This window comes from Glycine max, chromosome 14 (genome assembly GCF_000004515.6).
Source record: "Glycine max cultivar Williams 82 chromosome 14, Glycine_max_v4.0, whole genome shotgun sequence".
In the NCBI taxonomy this organism is placed as follows: domain Eukaryota; kingdom Viridiplantae; phylum Streptophyta; class Magnoliopsida; order Fabales; family Fabaceae; genus Glycine; species Glycine max.
Window position 1 is genome coordinate 1,040,776 of NC_038250.2, and position 23,179 is coordinate 1,063,954.

The window sequence follows — 23,179 nt, forward strand, 5'->3', positions numbered from 1 at the left end:
AGTTTTGAGAAAATCTAGTATAGTGGATTAAATAGAATAGGTGAATTATTATAAATCCTCTGATAATTATTTTCAATTCCTATGATAAAAAAAATCACGTGAGTTTTTACATAAAATTTGTTTCCTTTTCACCCTATTTAGATCATATCTTATCATTTAAGAATAACAGTATCCAAATTTATTTCTATTTCGATGCATGACATCATGTTATTAAATCCTAACAGTGTATCGCATAGATTAAATGAGTTTAGTGTAAGGGGATAGTTTTGATTATATCCTCAAACTGTGTCATATATGCGAATTTACTTCATTAACATTGTGATCATGTGCTTGGTTTCTGACTTCAATTTAAACAAAAATTTCATATCCAAAGCCCTTTTTTGCCATCAACATAGGAGAAATGCAGAGAAATAAAAGACCTAACAAATAACTAGGCCTCCCTAAGAAGGAAAAAAAGGAAGACCATGGTTGTTACTAAATCAAACCATGACTAATTGCCGTTGAGCTTCAATTCTTAGATCTTCCTTCATCTTTCTAATGAAATCTTCAAACTTTTTGTTCAACTCCTCTGTGCTCAACATACAGCTTTCTTCTTCTACATCTTCTTCCTCCTCTTCTATGCTTTCTTCAATCAGAATGTAATCAGTTTCTGACCCTTTATCTTCCTCTTCATCACCTACATCCAATAGTTCAGTTTCTTCATCTAGCTCCTCCTTCTCCTCTTCTTTCAAAACCAAGCTACTTCCTTTTTCTTGTCCTTCATCTACCAAAACGATCTTCTCAATGTTTTCTTGTACTTCTTCTTCAGCACAGTTTTCTATTTCTATTACTTGCTCAACTGCAGTGTTCTGTTCATCAGGCTCACTAGTTTGTTCCTCAGTTTCCACTATCTCCGACATTAGCTCGTTGGCTTCAATAACCCAAAACCGAGATTGTGAACCATCATCTTTAATATACGCAGAAGGCCTATAATCATCACAACAACTAGACCTGGAGAGAGATTTAGTTATACCAACAAAAACAAGGATACCATTGCAAAGTAGAAACATGGAGTTCTTGTCTATGTTGTGTGTATAAAGTTGGAAAGGGAATGCAGAGAGATAGAATTTGAAGTAATATAGGAAAACAAGCAAGGAAGAAGGTGAGAAGATGAAGGAACACACGGATACTGAAACGAATAATTGAGTAAGCTTAACTAGATAGTAAAGAGGTTTTAGGTTGTGAGTCATGGTTGCTATATTTTGGTTTTTAAGTTGATAATCCATAGTGTTTAAAGGAAAGGAAGTGAAATGACACTAGGGAGGGTTGGTGACAGAGGTTCTGTGAGATGGTGTGGTTTGGTGTATGAGGGAGGCCTCTTTATATACAATGGTGATTGGTGGGGTGGTGATTCTATTTTTTGGGGGGTTTCCAAAAATGCCCTTGGATGGAAAATTATTGTGAGGCAGATGGCATATTAGGCTCACCTGCTCTTTAGAGACTTAGTCAATTGTCATGAAGGGTAGTATCCAGTTGTCAGAGTACTATTTGAAACAAAAATTGACAATTGTTTTCTTCATGTTCACTACATGTCAAGTGGAATTGTTCAAAGTAAGGGCCAGATAGAGAGAAGGAAGCTTAGGAAGACAATCACCTCCAAAGTCACCTCCCACTTTAATCCCATAATATAACTGCTCAATGCTTATGTATTGAGTAATTGTGCCTGTTAGATACAGTGTGATTGTGTTTCAGCGTCCCCCATATGAGTCAAAAATTTAAGAAGACCCAAAAGCAACATTTAGATGCTTCAGATTGGAGGTGGATCACAAATGTCAAACCAGGTACCACCTGATAAGTATATTATAGACAATTAAGTGTGGAGATTATTTTTTTTTATCGGTAAATATTAATTTATTAAAATATTAATTTTTGTTAACAAAGAACTTTCAATCCCTTTTATGTTTTTTTTTTTAACTATCTAGCTCACTTTATATTAAGCTGGATTTTAGGTTATTTTAATTTAATTAATTGTTTCAAGCTCGAGTTCTCAAATGACTTGGAGAGAAATTTTTGCTTTTTATAACTTGAGTATAATTTACAACATATATTAATAGAATCATTTTAAGGTTTTAATGCATTATCTTCATGAATTGTTGCAAAAATATAACCCAATTATATGCACTTTTGTGCGATTTATGTGAAATTTTTAACTGAAAAATAACACAACACAACACAACGGCACTTATTTAAACTTTTTTTCTTTTCTTTTGCACTTATTTAGATTTTCTCGTGTACAGTTGAACTGTTTGGTGGAAGGGCTGTTTGTTTGTAGACCTGCCCGTGTTTTTCTTTTTTATGGGCGGGCCTTTTTATCTGTCGATTCGTTCATAAAAAACACGAGGAAAAGAAAACTAAAACAGTACAAAAACCCTAAGCACAACCAAAAAGATTAAAAAAAAATCCAAAGTCCAAAGCACGGCTTAGCTTACGAAATAAGAAATGATGGAATAACTGGTAGCCAAACAGGGCATAACCGAAGTTGGTTCTGTTTCTGCAAAGCCCAAGACCAAAACCCTACTTGAACCCTTTCTCTCTTCGTCACCGCTCACAAACATCACAACTATGTCCTTGGGAATTCTTCGATCGCGAGCGATTTCATTGGCATCGAAGCGATTTCTCTGCACCAATGCCGCTTCGGCTCCTCTCCCCCCTCCTCCTTCCGCCGCTTCTCCCAGCCGCTGGAACTTCCTCAAATACGCCGTCGTCGGCGCTCTCACCGGAGGCACTGCCTTTGCCGGTTACGCCTCTTACGGTTCGTTTTCCTTCATGTCCACTTTCAGAGTAGCCATTTAGGGTTGATCGATAGAATCTAGTAACATTTTTGTGCGTTTTTTTTTTCCCTTTAATTCGGTGTTGTCACTTTGATGTGTTACGGTTGTTATTGAATCATTTTGATCTGGAAATGATGTTAGTTGAAGACTTTTTTTTTGTTGGAATGAAACATGCAGCTTACAGTTTGGAAGAAGTAGAAGAGAAAACGAGGTCGTTTCGTGAATCGGCCAAATACGCTGCTGGTGATGGAGCCACTGCTCTCGATGTCAGTATTGACTACTTCTCAGGCTTTCTTCATTTTCATTCTTCTTTGCTAATTCTATGTTTTAGAATCATATTGGGGGTTTAAATATCTAACCTGAATTGGGTTGATGAGCTGGTCATTGGAATGTTGTTTCCTGTTATATGAAATGCTCTGCACATGCTATGAATTTAACGTTTACATTTGTTCAACAAATTTACTTTTGGCTCCATTTCATTGCTTGTATAGTTTGGGTGACAGTTTCGTCGCTCTACGTAAATATACAGTGGGTTTTTTTTTTTATTGATTTTGTAAAACGCTTCAGTGATATCGGATTAAAGCCTATTATTTTGCTTCGTGGAAATGCCCTAAGTGGACCTTACTTTTACTTAATTTTGGATTCTGCCTGGTTTTGATATGTTAATGATAAGTTTCTTAAGTTTAATGTATAGTAAGGTGACATGTTCTAGTCCATATCTTGCGCAGAAATTTCAAGGTTTGCTATACTCAACTGCAATGACAGGTGTGTTCCCCGAGCTTTATTCTGTACACACCTATTCTGTATTACTGTTATTATGTTCCCTTAAATAAGTTGTGCTTTTGTTTCTTCACGTGAACTTTTGTTTCCCTGAAGTGTTGCTGTTATATGAATAGGAAAACTTGAGCTCGTCATTTAGATGGTTCTATATTTCTTGTTTTGTGATTTTATGAAGTGCTCTTTGTTATGGATAAGCATGGACATCTTTTTAATTTTACTCAACTGAAAATAGTATGTAAAGGTCCCATGGGGAAAACACGGTTTCCATTAGTATTAAGTGCAACAAATGCTAAAATTAATGGTCATTTTCAAATAAACCATAGGGGCTTCCCAATCATAGCCATTATATGCCCCTACTTTTGCTGCAGAAAAAATTTGCAAATGGATGAGAATGTGGGATATAGCATGTTTGTTGCCACCACCTTTGGAGGGTAGGGGGTAGAAAAGGCAAGTGAGCAGTGGCAAGAACTTGTTGTATTGTAGATGTTGAAGAAGATCATTGCCGACAAATTAACATTGTATGCACTTCTTGGGGGGTCGGGGTATTCAACTCCCAATTAGTTATATTTATGCATGCCTTTGACCTCTGTTATTAACAGCATGCTGATTCTTTTGCATGTGACACCTCAGTGCCTGCTAAAGCAGTAGAGCTTTATTTGGATGCAAGAAGGCTAATTGAAGAACAAGTTAGGGTACATGCTTGCTTTTTAATATGCTGATATTGGTTTTGACACTTCTCATTTAAAATGAATTATTTTTCCTTCCTTTGTTTTAATACTGTGCTTTTGCTTCTTTTTAGAGTTATACTGAACCATACACAGACAAGCTCCTTCCTGATCTGCTTCCTCAGGAGCAACATGTGTTTACACTTGTTCTTGATCTCAATGAGACATTGATTCACTATATTTGGACGGTAAGACATCTACTGCAAATTCACCCTTTTTTGTTGGTAGAAATATGATAAACTCTTCATTATTGGTTGAAATTCATGTTGGGTGCACTAAATCAGTAGTAGGAGACTAGGAGCCACTAAATAGGGAATGAAACTCATGAATTTCAACCATCAGTAAAAAGTGTGTTGCTTACATTCCACTTTCCTTTATGTACTTTATGTCATATAAAAAATGCATTGGATCTCTTATTGCCTTGCTTCTTGCTGGAAGTCCTTACATATTATAGAGGTATGGCTACAATATTAAATTTTACTTTTATGGTATGTAAAGCGAGATACAGGTTGGCAGACTTTTAAAAGACCTGGAGTTGATGCCTTCTTGGAACATTTAGCTCAGTTCTACGAAATAGTGGTGTACACAGATGAGCAAAATATGGTAAGCTGATCCTTCTCTATGTTCTGAATGGATACTTGCTCGTATAGGTATTCTTATTCATATGTTCTTACATTTGTTGATTTGTGCAGTTTGTAGACCCTGTTATAGAAAGGCTGGATACCAAGCATTGCATTAGATACAGGCTATCGAGGCCAGCTACTAAGTATCAGGATGGGAAACACTTCAGAGTATGTGTTTATGTTCTTACATTATTCTCTTCCAGAATTAATTATATACGTAAATACCTGTGGAAGTAGTACAACCAATCATGGCAAATAATATGAACAAGTGCCTTGGAAATATTATCTTTTTATCTATAAGATAATAGCGAAGTAATTTTGCTTACACCTGAAGAATATAAAATAAAAGACCTACAGTTTTATTATGATACATCACATGCATAGTGTACTAGTGGTGTTCTGGGTATTTTAATAATGGGTTGTTCTTTCCCTTTTCCATTGTTTGCTTGGCAGGACCTCTCAAAACTAAACAGAAATCCAGGAAAAGTTCTTTATTTAAGTGGCCATGCTTTGGAAAGTTGCCTACAACCCGAGAACTGTCTCCCTATTAAGGCTTGGCAGCAGCAAGATATAGATGACACAGCTCTTTTGGATTTTATACCATTTCTTGAGTGTAAGCATTCCTTAAGATATATTGAAGAATGAGTTCATGTTTGAATTATTGTTTTTATTTTCACATCACTCCTTGAGTGTAAGTCCATTCCCTTAAGATGTGTTTATAAATGAATTCATGTTTGAAGTTACTGTGGTGACTTTTTATGCTTGTAAAAGTTGCACTACCTTCTCTGTTATCTATTTGCAGTTGTTGCCCGTAGTAGTCCACCTGATATAAGACCAGTGCTAGCCTCTTACCAAGGATGTGATATTCCAAGTGAGTTCATCAGGCGTTCCAAGGAGCATCAAAGGTAATATTTAATCTTTTAGAAACCTTGAAGATTATAATATTTTCAGTATTTCCTTAACAAAATTTTGAAAATACAAAATTTCAGTATAGAATTTGTGATTATAACGAAAACATAATTAATAACAAGAGAACTATTCAAATGCGCTCTTAGGGCATTTGGTTTGTTTCAATTCAGTTATGTTTTTGCTGATAGTTATGAGAATTTAGTGTTTTTACTGAGTTCATATTGGTGGTTGAAGGTTTCTTTTGTGTATATAGCTGACGTTACATTAATGATTTGTCCTGTGTTGTGTTCAACCCACATTTTTACTCTGGGTGTTTCCAAATGATGCAGGAGAATGCAAGAACAAAAAAATCGTGGTCGCTTCTGGAAATGAGATTCAGTTTCATTGCAAGTTGATAACAAATGTTCTTTGTTGAGGCTAGATAATGAGATTGTCTGTTTCATTACAAGTTGATCAGTCAGTTCATCCAAGATTTTGAAGTCACTGCAAGTTGACAAGTGATTGAATTAAATAGAGAAAATGTAGATTTTGTTTTACGCAAGTCTTGCAACTCATGTCTTGAACCATTTTTTTTCTTTTTGCCTATTGTAATTCTGTTGCTGGAAAGCACTTATTAATTTTGGGGATGGAGTTCTCAATGCTAGATGTTTCTTGCAAGGTGATTTAACCTTGAGTACATCTCTGCGCAGAAGTGGTTATGGATGACCATAAAAACTGAATTGACATAATAAAATATTTTACTTGATTTTGTTGTTTATTTTGTTGGAATTTTCTGTTCTGACGCCTTGATCTAGGTACAGAATCTTGATTTTAGGCATTCATTATACAGTGACGTATATAAGCTATATATATTATTGATTACATATATATAAAATTAGGGATAAGATCTATTACTGGTAGAAAATTATAAAATCAACAATTATTTTCCTATTAATACTTTTTCTTTTTTATATAAAGAAAGTGTTGACGGAGGGGGGAGACTATTGTTTGCCCCCCCTTGAATCTGTTCCTACCCACAGGTATCACATGACACAAAGTGCATTAATTATTAATGCGAAATTCTCTTATGAATTAGATGAAAATGAGATTGAAATTTAACTTTTAAATACTAATTTTGTTTAAGCATACTATTCTGTTTTATATATAACTTAATATGAAAATTGCAAATAAATTAAATTATAAAGTGATTTTGTGGCATATTTGAATTTTATAATTAGACAACCTCTCACTTTTTGTTTAAAAAATAGTTTATAAAGGTAATGGTTAACCTCACTTCTATAAGAGAGGCATTTCCTTTATAAATAACATGACAATGGTAGTGCTTTCATATTTAGTGTTGCTTCAAGGATTGACAAGAGTAAGAGCACGTCAGGAGTCATAATGATTTATGATTATGATCCAGATTAAGCATCTGTGACCCCGTACATACATATAAAAAACATCCCTTGCAAGATAAAGAGTAAGCATCAAAATGATCGTTTGGGGGATATGTAACATAGTAATAAACAAGCATATAAATTAATAATGAATAATTGTCATGTAATCGGTGCATCATAATGCTACAGTCTGAGCCACTGGTCTCCATCTATGAAGCTCTTGTAAAGGAAAGGACTTGCTTCCGGATAGCTGAATGATTTTGACCAAGGCACCCTATGTCTTCTATCTGCTCCTCTTCCCTTGCATTGATACTCAGCAAACACTGCAGTCCTGAAGTACCATATATGCTTAGACATATTCTGCACTATGAATTCTAGGAATGGAATATTAATGTCATATTTAAAACAGAGAGAAAAACTAGCAACACACTCTTTACTATTGGTTAGAATGTATTAGAAATCACAATTTGTAGTTTCTAATGAATTTTAACCAACAATAGAGTGTGTTAAAAAAATATATTAGAAATTGCATTGTTAGTACTTGGAGCAAATAATAATACTATCATACTTCTTCCTATGTGAATGATTCCAGTCTGACCACCCTTGAGGATTAATAATGCCATCCATATTACATTTGGAGTATATAATTCTTGAGTAGTTCCCCCATGCTCTGCCAAGGTACACACTGCCAGATCCTCTAATACTGCAACTTACAAAAGAAAAACCTGTGTCGTCTGTTGGTGAATCCCTATGATGTGCTGCTATTGCTCCATAGTTCTCAGCTATTGACTGAAGACGACACTTCTGTTCCATAGTTCTCAAAGGGTCAGAATTAAATTACATAAACTTGGTCACTAGTTTTGTTTTAGTAACATAGAAAAAAGTTCATCTTAAATTTACCTCATAGAGTGATTTTGCGCTGCCACAGATAAAATCAACTTTTCCTATGATGCGACACTTTAAGAAGTAATGATTTCCTGTGCTGTCCAAGAGAGTGTCCTGTGTTCCCTTAATCCTCACTCGATAGAACATTGCTTTTGGACTGCTTACCCTCAGTGCCACTCCTTGCATCCCTTTTCCACCAGCCGATGCAATCACTGAGTTCTGCAACCATGCACCCAAAGATTGGCATTTGACATAGTCCAAAATGCACATGTCTTGTGTTGGAATTGGATTTAGTGCATTCACTTTTCCACATATTCAGTAAATTTATAACCATTGAATGAAAATTGGACTGACTTAGATTTTTAAATGTGTTTTAAGTTGATTGACTGAGAGAAAATGAGTCGTTTAAGGCTGAATGGTCATTTTGGTATCTGAAAGTGTATAGTGATTCTAAGTAAGTCCCTGAATTCAAGTAAGTTTTAAAAAAAATCCCTGAAAATAACTTCTTACATTTACATAATTTGTTAGTTTCAAATGTTATCATTAAAATGCAGTTTATCCCTTATATGTAGGGACTTTGCATTTTAATGATACCACGCAGTATCTATATGAAACTAACAAATTATGTGAATCATAAAAGCTACTTTCTGGAACTTTTTCTAAATTTATTAGAATCTGTGGGGACTAATTTGGAACCGCTGTCGTTTAATCTTCATCCAATAGTTCTGAAATGTTGAATGTGTTGAAAAGTGAATGCAGGGAATCCAGGGTACCAAAAATTGTGTGTGTCCTTACCTCAAAAGTGATCCCAGTTGCACAGAAATAATCTGAGTCCACTCCCACTGTTGCTGAAGCATAGGTGCCCAATGCTGTGCCATTTGGGCCTTTGTCAGATGATTTACTGTTCCAAGTAATTATAGGACTTGCTGTTCGATTTCTTTTCCCTATAAATGATACATAAGGCTTGGTCACAGGCACACGCACTTTTTCTCTGCACAAATTGCATATAAACAAACGTAAGGACAAGGCCTTGATGACTCGCGAAATTTTAGGAAACCAAATAAATGTAACTGTTGGATCAAAAACACCAACCAAACCCAGCTCGTTACCCCAAAAACAAAAAAAAAAACTGTATTTTTTCCAAAATATGGATTAATCAGGCAAAGAATTAAAACAACTGCTTTTGATTAGAACTGAATAATAATGACACAATAGAATCTAATTGTTAATCCATGTATTTTATCATCAACTTGATGAATTAATTTCAAAATATAAGGTTTTTCCATTATAGCAGGCTGTTAAAAAGAATTTCCTGTTCTTCCATAAAATATTTTGCTTTTTCCTGGATACTCGAGTTCAGATATTCATGGATTAGGTGTTTGTTTTACTGACTTCATATAATTCAGAAAAAAAGGACAAAACTTAGATTTTGGAGTTCTTCGATCAAAATCAGAGTTTCACCTCAATAATTCAAGTTGACAATTTAATCAAAATCTTCAGCATGCATATGGATATTACTGAAATGAAACTCCTATTATAATAGAAAACAACACCCAAAAAGTAGTATGAAAAAATATGCAGTTAAGTACTGACCTGTAAATTCCTGGAAAAATGAAAATTTTGACCCTTTGTCTGTTATTATCAGGAACCATATTCACAGCACCTTGAACAGTTTTGGAATGTCCCCCACCATTCTGGTTAACAGTTATAACTCGAACCTGGTTATGGGACGACTTCACGGCCAACCTTTGTTCATTCACCTGCAAATCTTCCCAACTAATGTAATTTCGAACAGCACCACCTTCTGCTAAATCCACCACCTGAGCCCAAATCACGAAAATCGAAACAACAAACAAGAACACAACTCTGGAAGACACCAACCCCATCATCATCATCATCATTGCGTTGCCACGCAACAAATAAGAAACTCAGCATGAAGGTTTGGGTGTTAAAAACTGTTGATGATGTGTTATTATTATAGGAACAAAGTGGGAAAAATAAAATCCATAATGAGAACAAAAAGCTTGTGTTACTGATGAATATAGTGGAGTAACGGTTTTAGAGTTGAAGCGTGGAGTAGCTGAATGCAATAAATATTCGAGCGTTATATATGGTGATAATACACATACGTCTGTTCCAATCCTGATATATTAGGCATGCATATGTTGACGTTGTTATTATATATGAAATATAAAGAAGGAGAGTACTAGCTAGGAAAATAAACGTGGCTTTGTTTTTGAGTTTAATAGAAGCAACATAAAAAAACCTTTTCTCTTGTTGAGAAAAGTTGAATAAATTATGAGACTTGCCAAATGCATCAGTAGAAATAGAAAGAGTGTTGAGTAACTGAGAGAGTATTTATTTTTATAGAAGAAGAGCGGTTGTAGATTCATGGGGTGCGGATATTGGGTGCAACTGCCCCCAACTATGCTCTTCTCTTTGTTCTGTTTAACTGGTTTTGGATCTTTCTCTATGCATGCCTTTCAAATGTTCTTTTTTTCCCTCCTTTGTATATATGCTAAGTGCAAAATAATCACGAAGGCATGGAAGTTAACTGTATGTATATTTTTTTTAAGTAGTGATTTGTTTTAAAAAATTATAAATGCAGTTTGAAGTTAAAATAAAAGGGTATAATGGTTACTGATTTTTAATAGTTGGAGATAAAAATGTCAAAAAAAAAAGAATACCAAATAGAGTTATTTTCTTTATGATAGTTATAGAATCATAAACTACTATGTTAACGTTCACCACTTGTTCAATTTTAATTTTCGTTTAGCAAAAAATTATTTTGATATTTTGAATTAATAATGCTATGAATGATGAGATTTTGGACAATCTTGAATGTTTGATTTTCATCTGGTAATAGATGCATTATATTTTTAAGTTATGGTTCAGCTACTTCTAGGAATGTGAATATTTAAGTGTTTCCTGCAGAGAAAATGTTCAGTTTATGATAACGATTTTAATGAATTAAGAATTTGGTTCCTCCTAAACTTTTGTGTGGGCAGTGACAAAGTGACACTTAATATTATTGCAATTGTTTTACCTATACCTATGAGATGAGATGATGAGATCAAATACGTAAAATGCAACTGAAATTATTTCATCAACGTAACAATTAATAGATATTTATGGTCGTGCTTGACTTTAATAGATTGGAAACCATTTTAAATTAACATGTGTTGAGTAATTGCCCTCTCTCGATCGGGGAGTGGACACTTGTTTGATTTTTGGGTGGTAATTAACATATTGAGTTATTTAAAAGTTGATCAGTCCATTGATTATTAATTACACTATATTCATATCTATAATTTTCAATTAACATTTAATCAATTATTGGGTTGGATTGCATAAAAAAAAAATGGATTCTAATAGCGTGAAGCCATTTCTTTAAAGTGGTGGTGAGAAACCTCCACCTGCTTTATTAGAAAACATAACAAATTATGGGATTGAAAATAAGGACAATAAATGAAGCTATTGTATGATCATAATGACTGATTAAAAAAAATTAGTGAGGGCAAAAAATAGTCTAATATTTTTTAGAATAAAAAATTATATAAGTTTTATTAAAAATAGTAAAATTAAAAGGATAAAGTGAGTAAAATTAATATTAATTTATTTTCTCTTTTATCTTTTATAATTATTCACATTCATCTTATTAAAAAAAATTATATAACATCTATTTTTTATAGGAACAAAAAAAATATTTATTCAACGTAAATTTTTTTTTTTTTACTTTTATGAAGCAATTACTTCCATTACCTTCCATGTAGAGTCGCGAGTCATCATTACGATATAAAAACATAAGTGTGCTGAAGAGTGACGAGAGTGAATATTACTTAAATTTTTACAATGGCAAAAATCATTTCAAATTCTCCCTTCATTACAGTCCTTGGCCATTTAAGGTAAAAACAATTAATAAGCTTAACTCATGAGTCACGAGTTGATGGTGTCATGAATCATAACTCTCTCACACACACGCTTCCATCCCCCGTTATATTATAGGCAAGAATTTGTTAGGCTCATAGATTCACAGATATGAATTTGCTTCATTTACTTGTTGTCCACCGTTTCACATAAGAAAATATAAAGGAAGTGCTTATTAATCACAGTAAAAGGCTATGGATAAAGGTACCTCGATCTAGCAATATCTTGCATGCATCTCAGCCCTTCATTGATCATTGTACAACAATTAAATAAGAGAGAATATATATAGTGAATGCTTTTGATTTAAACTAAAGAGAAAATTTTGATGAAGATCCATATTGCACAAACGGTGTTAAGCAGTGATGCTTAACAAGCTTTGTGTCTAATAGTTGCTCCCAAATGAGCATTGTTCTTATTTAGATTGTGTTTTCCAATCTTTACTAAACACCTATTATATAGAAAGAGAGAAGAGAAAAGGATGTATATATGTGATATGACGATACAAAGAAAGGAATAGAGTATTTAATTAAATGTGAAGATGTTCACTTATCAACAATGGAAGAGAAAGCATTCACACGTTGACTTTTATTTTTCTGTTTTCGTCTAGATTTTCCCGTGCAAGAAATTGAATTTTCATATGAAAAGTTAATTTAAATGTAATTAATTAATATATTTACTATAAAAGAATACTTTGACTCTATATCTAAGAACTTTATATAAAAATTATATTGACAAATATTTATGATGGTATTAAAATTTTATATATATATACATATATATTAAAATTTAATTTATAATAATTTTCAACATTTTGTGCATTACATAAATAAGCCTTAATAATATTTTTATATTTATATTGGAGATGTGTGTAAAATATGAATGATGATTTTTTGACGATTTGCTTGGTAGAAGAGCGATGAGCGAATACATGTCTAAAATCTTATTATGCAATAGTTGGGCTTTTTTATACCTTTTTTTTCAGAAATTATCATTTTTTGAAAATCATCCAATTAGGAGTAAGTCGTGATTGATATGCACGACTCCACGATCGATGTTGAATATGCTACGACTCTGAAGTTATTATTTTTTTATTTTCTCTAAAAGATATCACAAATATCTTTATAGCTTTTATCTAATGTCAACCATTTTTTTAAGAAGTCGTTTAAACATTTCTTACTTAAGTTTTTTTATATGACAACAGCAAAGTCATAAAACTCTTGCGATTTCAGTTTTTTTTATTAATTGTAAAAGGAAGTTGTGACTTCATCCATGACTTCTTTGTTTTTTTTTTTTTAATTTTGCTATTATTGTTGTTCACGTATTTTTATTGTAGGGTGGTTTCATTTTTTTTTAAATATTTTTAAAATATATTTTGTTTTAAAAAAATTATAACGCTATTTTTTAATTTATTTTAAAAAGTGGTGAATTATTTTTTTTCCTAATATTGTCAATTATTATTTGTTATTGTTTTTTTAATTAATGTAAACAGAATACTTAAATTTTTTAATAGAACCCCAACGATAATAAATTTAAATAAAAGAATGTCTTACAAGTGAATTTTTTTAAAAAAGAAATTAACAGTGAGACGACGTCTCACACTGAATTTTTTTTTTAATTTCATGTTGTGGTTAATTTGTGTTTAGTATTAAAATAATTTTATTAAATAAAAATTATGAAAACAATAAAAAAGATACACAACTAAATTCATGGAATAACTTAAAAAAATATAATGGAAGTCGTAAAATAAATTACAACTTTTTTATGTAACATTAAAAAATAAATTTAATATTAAAGTCGAATTTGAATACCATTCCTTTAAAATTGGTCTAACGCAAAAAGAAAGTCATAAAAACATTTACTACTTCTTTCAGAGAAAATAATAATTTCAGAAATCATAAATTAGTGTTCCACTTTGAGTTGGGTCAATTATGACTTTGATCGGATAATTTTTTCCCTAATCCGTAATTTTTGGAAAAAAATTGTGCCCGCGTGGTAAAAAAAAGCCGCTATAGTTACACACTTGGATATGACAAGAAAATTACTATTAGTGGCTATTTCTTCTAAATTGTCGGATAACCAAACGTTGAATACAGGTACATATATGGGATTATTAGATCCCTCTTGACCCCAAACTCAGATCAATTCCGTCACTTAAATTTTTTAAAATTTTTGCATAATTTAATCAAAAGGCCTAAAATTTTTATTACTAGTTAATTTTATTTTAAATTTTTTACATAATTTAATATTCTTTTCTTAACGATTTTTGTAAACACGTGCGCTATAATGAATTTATTGATATATAAGTAGTTAAAAATAAATATTTAACAATCAATTTATTTTTTTCTAAAATTAAATTTTTGATATTTTCTTTAAAAAAATTATTTTTTTTAATTTGAATCGGGTACGGGACGAGATCAGGGATATCCGATACGGAGATGAGATAATAAATTTTAGTCTGTCGGGATATCGGATACGAGTATGGAGACATGTTGGTATACAGTGCTTGTGTAATATTTATGGTCTTTTTTTTTATAAAAAAAACTGTTAAAAATACTGTTATTTGTTTCTTATAAAAAAATATGAACTTATTGGATTGGTGTTCTACGAGAAGGAATTGTCCCTTGGCTTGGTCTGAGAACACGCTGGAACTCCAACCAAAATGTACGGTTAATTCATCTTATCTATGTTTCTTAATTAACTTGATGTCTTGATCTAATCATTTAGCCTATTGGTCATTTGTGGTGCTAATAAATTTTGTAACTCTATATAACGAAATGCTTTAAGTAATTATTTTCATGGAGTCTGTAAGGCGTAGATTTAATTTATGCGATTTTTTTTTGTGTTGTCTTGTTAGGTGTTAAAACTTTTTTTTCCCACATATATAGGGGGAATCTGTGATTATTACTAACCTAAACAATTTATTGTAATAGACTTGGTGTCAGTTTATTATTACTAATCATTGTAAGAGTTATTGAAGTTTCCTTTCACGTACTTCTTCCATGTTCTGGCCAAGGTCCTAATTAATACTATAATTTAATTAACACTTGGTAGAGAGCAGAAAAAAACTTTTGAACTGAACACAAAATTGTTTACAATTATCCATATTTAGGATTCTATGACAACTTGTTTGTGTGTCTTGAACTCTAAGCTAGTTAGCACTCATTTTTTGGTGGTGCTATGTAAATAAACAAATAAAGAGATGAATAGAGAAGCATGTATATCATTATGATACAGTAGGAGAAGTTGCTATTATAGTCTAAGCCATCCATCTCCATATATGTAGTCTCTGCTCAGGAAAGGCATAGCTTCCTCACTGCTTAAAGCTTTTGACCATTCCACCCTCTCAGTTCTGTTTGATCCTTTTCCTGAACATTCATACTCCCCAAACATCGCAGTCCTGTAGAAACCAGAAAAGAAAAAAGTTGTGCTTTTTTTATCATTTCTAATTTTTCAAATTTTTTTTTTCTTATAATGATTAATTATTATGCATTCTAACAGAATTCTTGTTTGATACTACATTCATTCATTCACATTTGAGATTGAAATGATACCCTTGTCTAGATGGATCACCCCAATCGCTCCATCCCAAGGGAAGAATAACATGATCCATGTCACAGAAGGAATATGTTGTTGCTGCATACTTCCCCCAAGCTCTCCCAAGAAAAACACTCCCACTTCCTTTGATTGTGCAATTAACAAATGAAAACCCTGTATCTTCATCTGCTGAATCCCTGTGATGAGCTGCAATTGCTCCCCAAAACTCGGCTACAGAGTCTAGTACACACTCCTGGTGCAACAAATCAACACCAATTCAAAGTGTTAGAAAAAGAAAATGAGGCAGCTTAGAAGTAAAAGTGAAAAATGATTTTGCATAATAAACTGTACAAGTTTGTTTCAAAAGAAGTAGTAAGTAAACATTAAAAACAACCAAAGTGGCAATTTGTTTACATGGAACAATGATTTTGCGTTGCCACATATAAAATCAACGGATCCTTGAATGTAACTTCGGTAGAAATAATGGATTCCTGTGTTATCCAAGAGAGTGTCCTGCTCCCCCACAAGCCTAACTCGATAAAATACAGCTTTATCACCGTCTACACGCAATGCTACTGCTTGACGTTTATCTGCATCTTTATCCACCAAATTCTGAAAAACAAATATACACATGTTTGTTTTTGTATTACTTAGACTTGAGTCAGTACATATTAATTTTTCTAAAAGCAATAATGCATCAATTATATATATATATAGTCATTTTTGTCCTTAAATGTATAATTTGCTGAAAAATGCATTTCTAAAAGATTAAAATTCAAAATTTAGTTTCAGAAAATATAAAAAAGTGCGACAAATTTATTCGACCGTTAAATTTCATTCGTTACCATTAATAAAATAGTCTGCATGACACAGAGTGACGAATTTGTTACAAAATTGATTGTCAATGTGATCATATTGAATAGATTGAACGAAAATATCACTAAGTTATCTTTGTTGGACCTAAATGTCAGTAATTTTTTATTAAAAAAAATGACCATAATTTTGTTGGAACCAAAATGTTAATACATTTTTATTGGACTAAAATATCAGTAAGTTATCATTATTGGACCAAAATATCAATAATTTTCCAATGTATCACATGTCAATAATTTTTTATTGGACATAAATGTTAGTAATTTTTTATTTGACCTAAATATCAATATGTTTCTATTAGAGTAATTTGTTAGACCCCAAATTTCGTTTCATTTAAGGATAAAATATAATTTTAAGGTAAATTTTCATCCTTTTTTATCATTTATTTATAGTAGATTGTGACTAATTATTATAATTTGGATAAATTTATAATGATTGATACATTATTGCAATGTTTATTTTGGTAAATTGGTACAATATTTATTTTGGATAATTTCTATTGTGACAGACAAATTATGGTTGTTAATCAATATTATGGTCATTATTATGTTTGTTTTAAATTATATTTGCCAAAATATTTTTTAAGTGATTATTGTAATGTTATGCTTGTAACGATAAAAAAGACAAAAATTTACTCTTAAATGAAACGAAATTTGGAGTCTAAAAAATTAGTCCAATAAAAATATATTGATATTTAGGTCTAATAAAAAATTACTGACATTTTAATACTATGAAAAATTACTAGTATTTTGATCCGATAATGATAACTTACTAACATTTTGGTCCAATGGAAACATACTAATGTTTTGGTCTAAAAAGAAATTATTGACATTTTCCTTCAAAAAAATAATTTCTAATAGTTTCATCCAACAAAAGATTACTGACATTTTCGTTGACAATCAGTTTTGTGACAAAAATTTTCCTCTGTACCACATAGACTATTTTATTAACAGTAACAGACCAAAGTTAATGACTAAATAAATTTGTTGCATTTTTTATACTTTCGAGAATTAAATTTTGAATTTTAATCTTTTATAAACGAATTTGTCAATGAATTACACATTCAAGAACGAAAATAATTATTTACCCTGAAAAAATGAATTAAACTTCTCTCTTTCTCATACACTAAATAATTTATGCATAAATTAAAGTCAGCTTCCATAGAAGTTAAATGATTTTAGGTTAATTATCCAAAAATGTTGATTTTGATTTATGTATAAGTTAATTTTAACTTATTTTTATGTGATTGGATGAAAAGATTTTATTATAAGCGGTAAGTTGGATTTTCAAAAAGAGATTATCGATATGGATGGAAAATACTTCAAACCAATGTCTAAGTTTAATAAATAAAATAATTATACAAGAGCATTCTTAAGATTGTCTAATTGACTAATTGGTGCACTCTCAAGATTGTGTAGTTGACTAATTAGAGAAAAGTATTAGTTTTAGTAACCCTCCCTCTAAGAAAAGAAAAATGTAGGTAGCAAATAGCAATAAGTTAGTCCTCAATTACCTCAATTGTAAGAGCAGTTGCGCAGAAGAAATCAGATTCTACCCATACAGTTGCTGTACTAACAGTGCCCATTTCTTGGCCATCGTTGCCTTTGTCTGATGCCTTAGTGCTATTAGTGATAATAGGTATGGCATTCGCTATCTCCGTTATATTTTGTGCATTCGCCGTTATATTTGCCTCTCTCTCATTCATTGTTATATTAGGTTTACCTATAAATGAAATAAACGGCTTGCTTTTGGGCACATGCACTCTTTCTCTGCATATGCAAAACATTATTGCATATCTCAATTATTACAAAATATTGACATCTAAATCGTGCATGTGATTGATGAGATAGATGGATGCATGCTTTATCTCATACAAAGACAAATACTAGATAAAATTTCACTAGCAACCCAAACCAAACCATTTGCCATCTTAAAAAAGTGACCCCTTTCCTATTCATACCTTTTAAGATGTATTATTTCACTTCCCACGAACTAATTTAAAGAGCATTTCGCTTATTTGTGACTCTTATTACTATTGACAACTAACTGTAAATATCTCATTAAAGAGATGAAAAAAAAATCACATACTATATTAACTTTGCGATTTCAAGTTTTGTTTTATATTTTAAAATAAAATCCCAAAGTTAATAATACATATTCAAAACTAGTGAAATTGAAAATTGTAAAGAGAGGAAAGGTATATATATCGCTTAAAATCTAACATTTAAATGGACTAGAGTTTAAAACATTCAAATTCTTTCATATGGTATTTAATTCAAAAGGAGAGAAAGGAAGAAATTAGATGCCAAAGATTAAAATATATATAGATGGAAGATTTATTAAATCATTTAAACTATCTTCTCTTCTCTCGGGAAGTATAATATACTTTGTGTATATATCACAACTGTAGCATATATAATTCATACCATATATATATATCACTTTTCCTTTTAAAAAAAATAATCGTTTAACTTTTTCATGTGGAAATGGAGAACTAGCAAAGAAAAATAACAACTGCTTGTAACTGTAATTAGGATGTAAAAGCCAAGAGAAATTTTATGGAAAATGTTAATTATATGATGAAAATGACAATGAAAATTAAGTTAATTGTTATTGCAAACCTATAAATTCCAGGATAAATGTATATCTTGACCCTTTCTGTGTTGTTTTGGGGAACCATATCTACAGCCCCTTGAACAGTTGTTGAATCTCCCTTACCACTTTGATCGACCACAATAATTCGACCACCAACATTGGATGTTATACCTTGTTCATCCACCATGAAGTCTTCCCACGTAATGAAGTTTCTAGCATGATCACTATCAGTGTCACCTTGCACCTGAACACACTTCAACAACAAAACCAAAGAAACCAAAGTTGACAATAAACTCATCTTAGCCAATGCTCCTCCTCTAGCTACTACTACTAGCTAAGAAATAATAACGCACTTGAAGGAATTATTATAAGTTCAATGAAGAGAATCATAAAATGAAACTCAAAGGAGTGATCTTGGTGATGTTAAGTTTATAAAGAACTCAGCAACAAGAAGAGCGGTTGTAATTTCATGGGCCGTACGAAGGCATTGGATGAAATATTTCTTTTAAATATTTATATTGAAATCATTTATATTACTTAGCTAGGATAAAATCTGATCCTTATATACACCAGTGTTTAAGATCGGAATAGTAGTTCCTCAAAAAGAAAAGAAAAAGAACGGAATAGTAGTTGTAACATTGCAAAGTACCATGTGGTGATAATAAGAAAGCCGACTTAGGTAGTTTAGAGATACACTTTCTTATATTACGTACGAATAGTTTTTATTGAAAAAATTAATTATACGGCTATTCGTGCTTAAAAAAATTATTTAAGAGTTTAATTTATATGCATTATTAAATAATAATAATAATATGAAGAAGTTAATATCTATTTTTAAGTATTAAAATTTGTAATAACTATATTTTGATTAATAATGAGTTTTTCTAATAAATTTTTATATATAAAAAGTCATACATTACATTAAAAAAATATCTAATAACAAATATATTGTGCTTAATGAATATAGCATTTAATATATATAATTTAAATTGGTTATATATAGTTAACAAATGAATTATATTTGTATGTAAAGATGATAGATGTCAACTGCAAACGAATTAAGAAATTGAGTAGATTGACAACTCAGAAGAGGGAAATTAAGCAGTGGTTCATTTGAGAATTTCAAGTTGTACACAGCAAAAGTTAGTGCTTAACTCATGGCTGGGGTGAAAATGAAAAGAATAAATAAGCCGTTCATTTTTAGTGTGACAATTAAAATCTCAGTGCCTTCAGACTATAACGGTAAGTTACTGCTCATTTCAATTCTTTATTCACATAGTAACTCTCACGTACGGGACAATGTTGACCAAAATAATTAATAAAATCTACCTTCATTCATGGCCATCGCCTTCTTTCACTACCATCTATCTACCTCCCATACGACCACTATTTCGTTAAACTCAAAGAAAGTGCCTTGTTTGGTAGAGAATGAAATTTTGTACACTAAAATATATTTTTTATTTTTTCTTTCTTTCAAGTTTAAATTTTATTATTGTTATTTCTTAAAGTGTATCTTTTATATTATATTTGTCCTTTTGATAATTTACTATAGGTTAATTTGTTAATTCGGTGAGAATGATAAAGTGTGAGAAATATCACGTTAAATAATTGTTTGTTATATTTGTCAACTTTAATATTGTAAGTGTAAAAAATTGACAGAAAAATTAATTTGGTCCAATAAAAACACTTTAAGTACAAATGATAATGTAGAGTTTGATAGGATATTATACTATCTATCTCTAATTCCATAATCTCATTTGAGAAAAATATTCATTTCTGACCTTATCCTCATGTCAACAGCAACTTTAATCTTTATTTTTGTACTTAATGGTTACTTATATAACCTCGCACACATTTGTTACTTGTATTTAACTCAAAGTGTAAAATTAATTAATCAGTCAATGAAAAATAATAATTGAAAAATGGTACAACTGAATATAAAAAACAGGGACATGATCATTTAGCATAATCATCATTAAATGTAATGTTTTAATTCTTAAAGTTGATTAAATCTAACGATAAACTTAAAAAACAACTATTTCTTAAACTTGGACGTCATGTGTTATTATTTTTCAAGACCCGCCTAAAAATAATACATTGACACTTTATCTCATTTGTACCGACTAAAACATTCTTGACCATTTTCTTTGATATTGAGTACTTGATCCCATTGTTGCACTAATCTCCATTAAACTTATAAATCTTTGAACCTTGATCTATCCCTATTGAAGAAGCTTTTACTTTACCCATTGCTAGTATTCGTAAGGTCTAAGTATTATCATCCCTAATTATATGAGACTAAAATAAACTTTTAAAACTTAAAGAATTCATCTGAAAAAAAAAAGTCTAAAATTGTATTTTAGCTCAAATTATTACCTAAAATGTTGTTATTTTTATATATTTAAAGAATGTAAATGCTGAATTGGGCCCTATTGTTTGACCTGGATCCTCCGTATCTGGGCCTGACATTGTTTACTAGGCCCATAAAGGGAATTAAAAAACAACAGATGAAATAAAATGCCAGAAATAGAATGCCAGAATCTGTCATCAAATTGCTTCCTATAAACCAAGATATTTTAGGTTTTCCTGTAAGATGGTCTGATTGGAAATGTACCACATGTATATAAAAGAATATTTATCCTCTATCAGGGCTTTTAAACTGGAAAACACTACTGGTAGCTTTAAATATTGGGCATATATAGATTTTGGGATTTATTCGAAACATGGAGTAACCATATTACACAACAATCAACATGATCAAATATGCACAGTTTTGGTGGTTACTGGCTCATCAACATCTTCAGTAATGCAGAAAGCAGGTTTATATTACTTGGCCAGGCATGAAATGCTTATATAAGAATACGTCTTTCTCTAGACTGGCAATCGTTTGCCCCTTTCCAATAATAAGAAGAGTATATAACTTTCACATGCCATAAAGCTCATAATGTGTTTGGCAACATTTTTCACTTAGTTCAGAGTTTATTTTACTAGATAAAAAGTTTCTTTAGGCAAAATGCATGTGTTTGGTAAAATAACTTATTTAATAGTTTTTGATGATTTTTTTTTTCAAAAGCCACCTAAAGTCACTTTTATATTATTTTTTTAAATTATTAAATATAACTTATTTTAAGAACTAAAAATAAACTAAACACAAATAATTACAACTAAAAGTTAAAATCTCAAGTAAATTAAAATATGAGAAATAGAAGTGCAATCAAACTTTTATATAAACCAGCCGCCTAGCCTAGGAACAAGACAAGTGTGTCTCGACTGCCATGTTTGGTCTAAAAGAAATATTAATTTTTTAGGTCCTTTACTTTACAATGTCAATAATACAGTTAGCTTTAGAATACACAAGTTTTTTTAAAAATATTTTCCAAGACCTTAGATATCAACCATACGCGAAAGATACCCCTTTTTTGTAAACAGTTTCTGTGCCATATGATACAAAAACAACTTCAACAAAGAATAAAGATTCGCACGGGACAAGATATATATGATATAAAATAGATATTGCCAGACATAATAAATACTGAAATATTTGACTACATTTAATATATAAAAAAGAGTTATATACTGAAACACAATTATTGGATTATAATAGGATAAGTTTATTGATTTTTAAAATAATTATTAATTATAATTAAATAATAATATAAAACTATTTTATAATAATAGTGTATAAACAATACACTCTTTAATATATCTATACAAATTTAATAGTACAACAAATTACACTAACATCTAATTTTTTTTAAAGAGTTTAATGATGATGTATTTGTGTTATAAAATAATATATAGTCATTTTAACACAAATTATTTAATAGTTTATGATTACATCATAGTTTCTTTTATTTAAAAAAAATAAGAGTGTCAATATGATGTATTTCAAATAATTAACATAAACTACTTTAATAATGGTTTAAAAAATATAAATGTTTTATGCGGTTTCAAGAAATTATAAGATGTCGCTGTAATTTTCTCTGTAGTGTTAATATCTATTTAGAGACGATAACATTCACAATCCATAATTCTCTAGCACTATAATATTTTCCTTTTTACTGTTTTGGCGATAAATCTCGTGATCGATCTTTCACCTTTTTTCCCTATACTATATGTATCTTCTACAAAATTAATAGGAA

The 23,179-nt window shown here is 30.9% G+C and overlaps 4 protein-coding genes across 4 annotated transcripts; 1 reads left to right on the forward strand and 3 right to left on the reverse strand.

Annotated features, from left to right (window-relative positions):
- Nucleotides 1-342: 342 nt before the first annotated feature.
- Nucleotides 343-1,344, reverse strand: LOC100801579 (uncharacterized). The gene has a single exon (XM_003544611.4). It carries the CDS (start codon nt 1,263-1,265, stop codon nt 480-482), a length of 786 nt encoding a protein of 261 aa, XP_003544659.1. The 5' UTR covers nt 1,266-1,344; the 3' UTR covers nt 343-479.
- Nucleotides 1,345-2,382: 1,038 nt separating this feature from the next.
- On the forward strand, nt 2,383-6,592 carry LOC100803155 (mitochondrial import inner membrane translocase subunit TIM50). The gene is made up of 10 exons (XM_003544613.5): nt 2,383-2,791; nt 2,988-3,076; nt 3,539-3,575; nt 4,221-4,282; nt 4,390-4,503; nt 4,814-4,918; nt 5,008-5,106; nt 5,392-5,551; nt 5,741-5,843; nt 6,177-6,592. The coding sequence occupies exons 1-10, from the start codon at nt 2,602-2,604 to the stop codon at nt 6,217-6,219; spliced, it is 1,002 nt and encodes a 333-aa protein (XP_003544661.1). The 5' UTR covers nt 2,383-2,601; the 3' UTR covers nt 6,220-6,592.
- Nucleotides 6,593-7,217: 625 nt separating this feature from the next.
- Nucleotides 7,218-10,571, reverse strand: LOC100804220 (pectinesterase QRT1). Its single transcript, XM_003544615.4, has 5 exons — nt 9,702-10,571; nt 8,904-9,099; nt 8,124-8,327; nt 7,792-8,027; nt 7,218-7,554 (listed from the first exon to the last, which is right to left on the reverse strand). The coding sequence occupies exons 1-5, from the start codon at nt 10,007-10,009 to the stop codon at nt 7,407-7,409; spliced, it is 1,092 nt and encodes a 363-aa protein (XP_003544663.1). The 5' UTR covers nt 10,010-10,571; the 3' UTR covers nt 7,218-7,406.
- A 4,529-nt stretch (nt 10,572-15,100) lies between these two features.
- Nucleotides 15,101-19,413, reverse strand: LOC100775690 (pectinesterase QRT1). Its single transcript, XM_014766887.3, has 5 exons — nt 19,064-19,413; nt 17,956-18,211; nt 15,984-16,181; nt 15,587-15,822; nt 15,101-15,432 (listed from the first exon to the last, which is right to left on the reverse strand). Exons 1-5 carry the CDS (start codon nt 19,333-19,335, stop codon nt 15,285-15,287), a joined length of 1,110 nt encoding a protein of 369 aa, XP_014622373.2. The 5' UTR covers nt 19,336-19,413; the 3' UTR covers nt 15,101-15,284.
- Between the last annotated feature and the right edge of the window lie 3,766 nt (nt 19,414-23,179).